General features: G+C 31.1%; 1 protein-coding gene across 1 annotated transcript; it reads left to right on the top strand.

Moving 5' to 3' along the window:
- Positions 1-4,096: 4,096 nt before the first annotated feature.
- Positions 4,097-7,535, top strand: LOC145045544 (protein FAR1-RELATED SEQUENCE 5-like). The gene is made up of 8 exons (XM_078993865.1): positions 4,097-4,126; positions 4,546-4,783; positions 5,498-5,741; positions 5,814-6,072; positions 6,194-6,283; positions 6,368-6,778; positions 6,914-7,098; positions 7,181-7,535. Exons 1-8 carry the CDS (start codon positions 4,097-4,099, stop codon positions 7,533-7,535), a joined length of 1,812 nt encoding a protein of 603 aa, XP_078849991.1.
- The last annotated feature ends 542 nt before the right edge of the window (positions 7,536-8,077 follow it).

Here is an 8,077-nt window from a genome sequence, read left to right as displayed (position 1 = left end):
CAAAATCAATTCAAATCTGAAGATCAATAGAGATTTTCAAAACCAAAAATGCACGGAAAATTTTGAGTAAATTTGTAACTCAAAAAGCAAATGATTCTTATACGAAAATCAGATCTAAGCAGTTTGAATCCTGCTCTGATACCAATTGATGAGAATTGTTATCGAGAATTTTGAAAAGAAAAGATAGATTTGAACGATTAAAGATGAAGAACACAAAGAGTAAATATTAATCAGATCTCATATTAATTAAGACTGATTACAAAATAAGCAGAAGAGAATTCTAGCATTCGTATCCTCTAATTCTAGCCTAAGTCCCTATTTATAGGGAACAGACAAAAAATATACTAAGTCTATACATTTTCAGTTCGCACAAAAAATGACTTAGCAAAATAACACAAAATGCGAAACAACACAAAACACTCTATTCGACTTTTTACAATATACATCAACACTTATGGGCTTAGACACCTAATCCAATAGTTAAGTCAGAGACATGCAATCATTACTTGTATTGGTAATGTGACACATTTTATATACTTATCGATCTTCTTGTCCTCTGGACTTACAAGACTCGAACATAGCATTGTGAGATCGTCAAATCGAGATGAGTAAGCTAAAATCTTCATTCCCTTCATGGTTAAGTCTTGCAATTCTTTTTTATATTTATTTATCTCATCTCGGAGGTAGTGTATTTCTATGTGCCTAATCTTTAGTACTTCCTAAGGTTTGGCATAATTGGAGTCAATGCACATGATTTTCATATAGTAGTTCCACCAGGTAAAGATTGTGTCCATAAAAGTGCAGGTGGCAAACTTACCACGACAATTTACTACTCATGAACTATCATGGAATATTGATTCCATCTTTTCAATTTAGAGTTTCATTCCTACAACTCCTTCTTTGATGTAGAAGGATTTGGTTTTGTAGGTCATGAATTCTAGGTATGTGTGTGCCTTTGCAATGTCATTATTACTTTCATGGATGTTGCTTCCAATTATACCATGTTCAGAGGCTTTGTTCTTATTGGTCTTGTAAGTAGCCAGATTGTTAGCAACTTGTTGCTCAATAATTAACTCACTTGTAGTTGTGTCAAGTGATTGTTTTGTTGATGGATGCTCACTCATTGATTTCTAGTGAGACATTGTTTCTTCCTATAAATGGTTCAAGGGAAAATGAGTAATGTGTAATTATCGTCGTAAATATAAGCGATAATACTACGATCATGTTATATTTGACATAGGGTTCGTCTAAGTATACGTTCATCATGAGTATTATGGGTAGGTAACTATACGTCATTACAAAGAAGGGAATTTACGAGAAGAATGAGTGGACGGAAACTATCATGTACTGTACAAAAGTGTGAAGAAAATATTGAAGAGAAATTTGACCACTACTCAATGTTTTGACCATATCTCAAGTTTTGAGGCTCTTGTTTATTTGAATCAGGATATTCTAGAAACTAAAAAAAATTTCCTACAAGTTTTATTTTTTGTGTTTTTAATGATTTTGTTGTTTTTGCTTTCTAAAGGGCCACATAATACGAAGGGTAAGTGCAGGTGCCCTATTTTGAACTTGGATGGTTCACACATATGTGGGACATTCCATAGCATAAAGAAATAGATTAATTGAATATCTAAGATGAACTCCATAATGATATGCGAACATGCATATTTAATAAGGTATTCATAAGATATCTAATAGGAGTATCCATAGACCATCATAGTGGAGTAATTATAATTATGCATTAAACATCATACATGATTGATGTTTATGAGTGAAAGAGTTTCACGAGGTTTGGAAGTAGATATCTACCAATATTCATAAGATGTTCACTAAAATTTTCAAGAGTTCCTAAGTGTTTCGAATTGTGATCATTATTGAGTCCTTTAGAATTTACAAGCATTTTAGTCTATCATCTACCGAATCTAAGTTTAGTTGCGCATCGGTCTAACCAAAACTAAACATAGGCGATCAGTCTATGTTCAGTTATGGTTCGACCCATGTACAATAAAAATTAGCTAAAGTATCTGACCTAAAGCATTTCGTTGTATCTGGGTTCGAGTTTTATATATAACTCTATATATAAATTAATAATATTTATTAATTATTAGTTTATAAAAATAAACTCAATGTATAGAGCATCGTAGCTCTAAAGAGTGAATGTAAGTGTTAGATGTTGTAGGATAGGGTATACCTAATCCTATGAGAGTAAGCCCTAGACAATAGTCATGTTTTCCTAAGAAAGTACAAGTTCGCTATAGTCGTTACCACTAACACTAATCTGTCACACCTCAGCCGACGGTGGAAGCATCGAGGTTGGGACATCAAAAATTAAATCACACTTAACACATATACATTGAATAGTACAAGACTTGAATAGCATTACATGTCTTCATAGAATTTAATACAAGGATTACATTGATTCAAACTTCGAAATTCAAGTTTACCTACCAAGTTTAGCAAAGCGTAAATTAACAAAAGACCTGAACAGGTTGGCCAACAACAAAAGACAAGAAAAGATAGGTTATTCCATAACTCACGAGGCTTGAAATCCAGCTTCTATTTTCTTAAGAATACACACGTTTGAACATACATCAATAAAAATTGTTTATGAGTTCTACAGATTTTGACTCTGTTTGTCTTGTTAAAATAGATTTTTTATATAATAGTGAACAGTTATCATATTGTATAAATGTTAGTTTTATAGTTCTGAGTTGTAATTTCACAATGAGATGTGTCATCATGGCCAAAACGTAAATGTACTTGTAGTCCCATAAAAGTATCGATGTTGATTTACTTTTGAAATATAAGTTAGAGTCCACAGGGTTTCGCGTTGTATACTCTTAGGTATTTATTTTATTTAAGTAAAACACTATACTTAATCCTGATCTAAGAGTCAATCATTATAATATATATAGTTCTATTCTAACTTGTATTAGAATTTGTGAAGTGAATTATGAGTATGTAGAATTTTATTCGAGCTATAGTGAGTTTTATGAAAATTAATTTTATAAAACGTAGAATGTTTGCAAGGAAAAGTTAGTACAAGTATATAATAAAAAATGTTACTGATATGATTTACATGAAACTCATACTTGTAATTCAATACAAGTATTCATGTTAATTTACTTATAATGAATAAGTAAAAAATCAATATATTTTCATGAAGTGGAATATTAAGTGTTTATTCTATGTAAATAAACACTAAATATTTGTTTAACATTCTACATGTAAATCTCTATACTACATATAACCTAATCTTAGTCTGTATTATTATTTTCGTATACAGGGTTTCATAGAACAATAAACGAGCTATATGACTTGAACCCACCTCCGTGAAGCACATTGAAAATTAGATTGTAGCTTCTTCTCCTAATGAGGCTTCATCGACGTTGTGATAAAAAGAGTACGATAAAAATAAGAAGTTGTCGTTTGTTTTGTCTCGTCAAACGATGGTTGCAGCTAGCAACCATAGACGGGGGTGTCAACCCGTATAGATCTATACACAATTTCTTCACTCATATTGGATTAACGATTATTAAAAAGGACTTCACTAAGTTGGTGATCTTATTTTGATGAATGAGAAACTACCACAACAATCTCAAGTTTTAGTTACAAATACCAATTGTTTATGTTCAGAAATTTTTTGTTGTAAAGCTTTATGAACTTTACATGAAAAGCTACAAAAGTTTTCATATCCACGGTTTAGTTATAATTCCCAATTATTTATGCTTGGAAACTTTTGGTTGTAAAGCATAATGAACCCTAAATGTAAAGCTACAAAAGTTTTTCGATCCATGTTTTAGTTACAATTCTCAATTATTTATGTTCGGAAACTTTTGGTTGTAAAACTTATTGAACCTTAAGTGTAAAGCTAAAAATTTTTTCCTATCCCAGTTTTAGTTACAATTCTCAATTGCTTATGTTTGGAAACTTTTGGTTGTAAAGCTTAATGAATCCTAAGTGTAAAGCTACAAAAGTTTTCCTATCCAAATCGTGTAGCATAACGACTGTGTTTCAACTAAAACTTGATTTCAACCTAAGTGAAACCCACCAATACCGTAACAGTCTAAACCTGCAAAACTATGGTAGAAAAATGCATATGAAAAATAAAGCAGTTCAACATGTACATAAACAACACAAACATTTTAACGAATACATATACCATTTCCTTTTACGTCTTTTGATATATATATATATATATATATATATATATATATATATATATATAATTAAGTTCAAATGAGAACTACTTTAAAGTCAGAACATGAGGACAAATCTCAGCTAATCAATATATATAATTAATTAAATATATAAATTATAATATTTTACATTAATAAAGGCAATGTTTGATTGTTTAATCAGATTTATAGAATATATCAATCAAACTCCTATAATGAAGGAACGTTTTATATTATCTCTATCAAACATTTATGAATTCTTCAATCATCAATCGTGTGTATCAATCTTGTGTGTCAGTCCTCAATATTAGCAAACTGAATCGAATATTCAAGTTAAGTTGTTCTGAAAGGTGTCCTTAAGAAGCAATTGAAGAATTTGTCATTCTGCAATGAGTTTGATGATATAAACGCGATCAATGAAGATGACGAGATCAATTACGCTCAAACTACATCAGTCGAGGACAATTTTTTGTTAAGTGATGATGAATTTTGTTCGACTGATGATGATAATACCGCGTTTGGGAAAGTCGACATCATGGATGACCACAATCAACGGGATTTCACATTTCTTGAAAATGTTGATCAATCTATTCAAGTTCCTGGTATGTTTGTTTTTTTTAAAGTTTGTTAAAAATGTGTCGATTACAAAACACAATTTTGTATATTGTTAGAATACTATCAAAAAATTGACATTCCAGTATCGTATACTATCTATTTAAGCTTATTTCATTAATTGACATTTTAGTATTGTATAATATCTATTCAATTTTATTTGATTTGTTGATTTATTATTTGTATTATGTTATTAACTTGTCATGGTTATTAGAAGTTACAGACATTGATCAAGACTTGGTAATAGCTGGTAAATCGTATTGGATTCCTTAGGTCCCTCATGATCTCAAGCCAATAATAAACCATAAATACCCATCTGATGATGCAATTGAAGACATGTACAGAAGATATGCATGTGCAGCAGGTTTTGATGTGAGAAAGTCAACAAAGAAAAAAGCATGGTATGGTGTACATGAAATATCTGCTATGTAACAGGAAAGGTTTCCAAAATACATCTATTGTTGAAGAAAGGCACGTATACGATTTAATTTTTTTTCCTGGAACTACCAAATGGTTGTTATATGAATTTGAAGAAAAACACAATCATCCACTTATACCAAGGGAACATATGTTGTTTTCACGTCATTATAGGAAGCTGGATGACACTCAAAAATCTTTCATTCTTACAATGTCTACTCAAAATATTGGTGCAACCATAGCTTAGAAGATGTTTACAAGTATTCTTGGTGGATACAATTTTGTAGGCGGTCTAATTGATGACTTCAAAAATTACATGAGGGATCTCAAATGCTTTATAGGTGGTAGTGATGCTCAGATGCTAGCGGACAAGCTGAATAACAGAAAAGAAAATGTTAAGAATTTTTCGTTTGAGTATCGAGTTGAGAATAAGCGGTTGAATGCTCTTTTTTGGGCAGATGAAACATCCAAGATAAATTATAAAGAGTTTGGTGATGTCGTTTCTTTCGATGCTACTTTTCGAACTAACAGGTTGTAAAAGATTGTAGTTTATTAAATTTCTATTTATTAATAATATACATATTAATTCAAATACTTTTACAGATACCATATGGTTTTTGTCCCTTTTTCTGGAATTGATAATCACAAGAGGTGTGTCACTTTTGGTGCTGGCTTGTTGAGCGGAGAAGACACTGATTCCTATATATGGTTGTTGAAATATTTTCTTAAAGCTTTTGGCAAACAACCATTGTTGGTTTTATCCGACCAAGACCCTGCAATGAAGAAAGCCATCAAAACCGTTTTCCCACAATCGATTCATAGGCTTTGCATGTGGCATATCACATCTAAATTGCCATTGAAGGTATTTATTCTTGTCTATGTAATACAATTTTACCTATAAAACAATCATATTTTTGGTGTATACAAATCAGAATGTATTGGTTTTATAGTTGATTACATATATTACATTTACAAATTCACAGGTTTCTTTGAACATCGTCAACAAACCTGAATTTCGTAAAAAATTCAACTTCTTGATATGGAATTCTAAGCTTGAAGTTGATGACTTTGAGGTAGGGTGTAAGTCGTTATTGAATGAATATAAGCTCACAGATAATAAATGGTTGGATGATATACATGGATTGAGACATTTCTAGATACCTGCATTTTTCAAACATGTACCTTTATCAGGATTAATGCGAACCACATCTCGTTCTGAAAGTGAGAATTCAACATTTCACCAAAACACGCATTATGCTTCTACTCTTGTCCATTTCATAATTTCATTTGAAGCTACTATGGAGAAGCAAAGATTCACTCAGTCATCTTTCGACTTCAAAACTAACGACAAACATCCAACAATGAGGACACCATTTGAGATCAAGAAGAATGCCTCTATGTTTTATACTCACACTGGTTTTCGTCAAGTTCAAAATGAAATGCACTTGTCTATAGTTTCATGTACTCAAATTTCGATCAGCACATTCAATGATGTTGATGAGTGTCTTGTCAAGGAATTTATTCATTACATTCCTTCTAATTCAAATGCTTCTCAGCTTGATCCAGAAGTTGAAAATGATGATTAATGGGATATACCAATACGCGAGTCTACTTAAAAGGTAATTGCTCTTGAAACTTGTACTCTTACTCTTTTAAGTTTGATATATTTTTTTACTGCCTTTTATTCACTTTATTCAATACAGGTTACACCCAATAAGTTTGCACAAACATTTACATGTCCTTGTATAAAGTTTGAGCAATTTGGTTTTTTGTGTCGCCACATTTTTACCGTAATGAAGACATATAACATCAAAGAGATTCCTTCCAAATATTTACTCAGACGCTGGCAGGAGGACATCATCCTCACAGAGCTATTGAAAGTTTTTTCGTTATGCTAATTCTCACGAGAATACCCTAAGAGTTGCACTTGATATATTTTCTACTGTTGACAACTGTGTATCTTCTCTCAGCAATAATCACACCAAATTGAAAGAATACTTTGACGAAATAAAGCAGCTTGAAGCAAAGTTCCTTTCCAATTTCACAACTCATGATAAAGGAAACAAGAATAAAGAGTTCGGAAAAACACTTGGTGTTACCATTCCCACTAGTGTGCATATTCACAATCCTGGAGAAATCCGCAATAGAGGAAGTGGTACTAAAAAAAGAATGAAAATTTCGAGAGAGGTTGCAACAGAAAAGTCAAAGGGTTTTAGATGCAGTTATTTTCGCAATGAAAACGATCATGATTGGCGAAATTGCCATGTAAGGAAAGAAGATGAGAAGAACAACATTTTCAAAGAACGTCCCGGGAAGAAGAATTAATTATATTTAGCATTCTTTTTATTGTGCGTTCATGTTCTAAACTTAAATTTTTTTCTTTACACCTACTTGTTTTAGATTTTTCATATTCATATTATAGACATGCTTGAATGCTAATAAGAACTTTGTTTGTCGTTTATATTGTTTTCCATTTCTCTATATATGTTATTTTTATCTTAGTCTATAGTAATTTTTTATGTACAAATTTATGCATCATTGAATGATATTAGTATTCATACTATTACAGAACACTCAATATATGATGTGTCGTTTCCAAAAATTAAAAACATATTAAGTTTTTCCAAACAAATGTTGTGTTGCATACATAAAAATATGACGTATTTTTCAAAACCCCTCGAAAAGAGCATACTCACAATGACAGTCATTTACAATACTACATACATTATCAAGTACTAAAATTTCATCACTTAATGTATATATCTTGTACTGTACCGTATACACATTTATTGTGTTCTTTTTTTAAAATTTTATACACATTACATGTACATATAAGTGTCAACAAAAATTGTACATATATTGCTAAT

This window comes from Lactuca saligna, chromosome 5, assembly GCF_052625555.1.
Source record: "Lactuca saligna cultivar CGN05327 chromosome 5, ASM5262555v1, whole genome shotgun sequence".
NCBI classification, from domain to species: domain Eukaryota; kingdom Viridiplantae; phylum Streptophyta; class Magnoliopsida; order Asterales; family Asteraceae; genus Lactuca; species Lactuca saligna.
Note: the sequence above shows the minus strand (reverse complement) of the source record. Positions and strands in the feature narration are given on the sequence as shown.

What these genes read in the sequence shown, in the direction of transcription:
- LOC145045544 (XM_078993865.1), top strand. Translation starts at nt 4,097, where the DNA reads ATGCATATGAAAAATAAAGCAGTTCAACAT. An exon ending in GCTACTTTTCGAACTAACAG is followed by an intron (nt 5,742 to 5,813) that starts GTTGTAAAAGAT and finishes ATACTTTTACAG; the next exon opens with ATACCATATGGTTTTTGTCC. An exon ending in GAGCTATTGAAAGTTTTTTC is followed by an intron (nt 7,099 to 7,180) that starts GTTATGCTAATT and finishes ATCTTCTCTCAG; the next exon opens with CAATAATCACACCAAATTGA.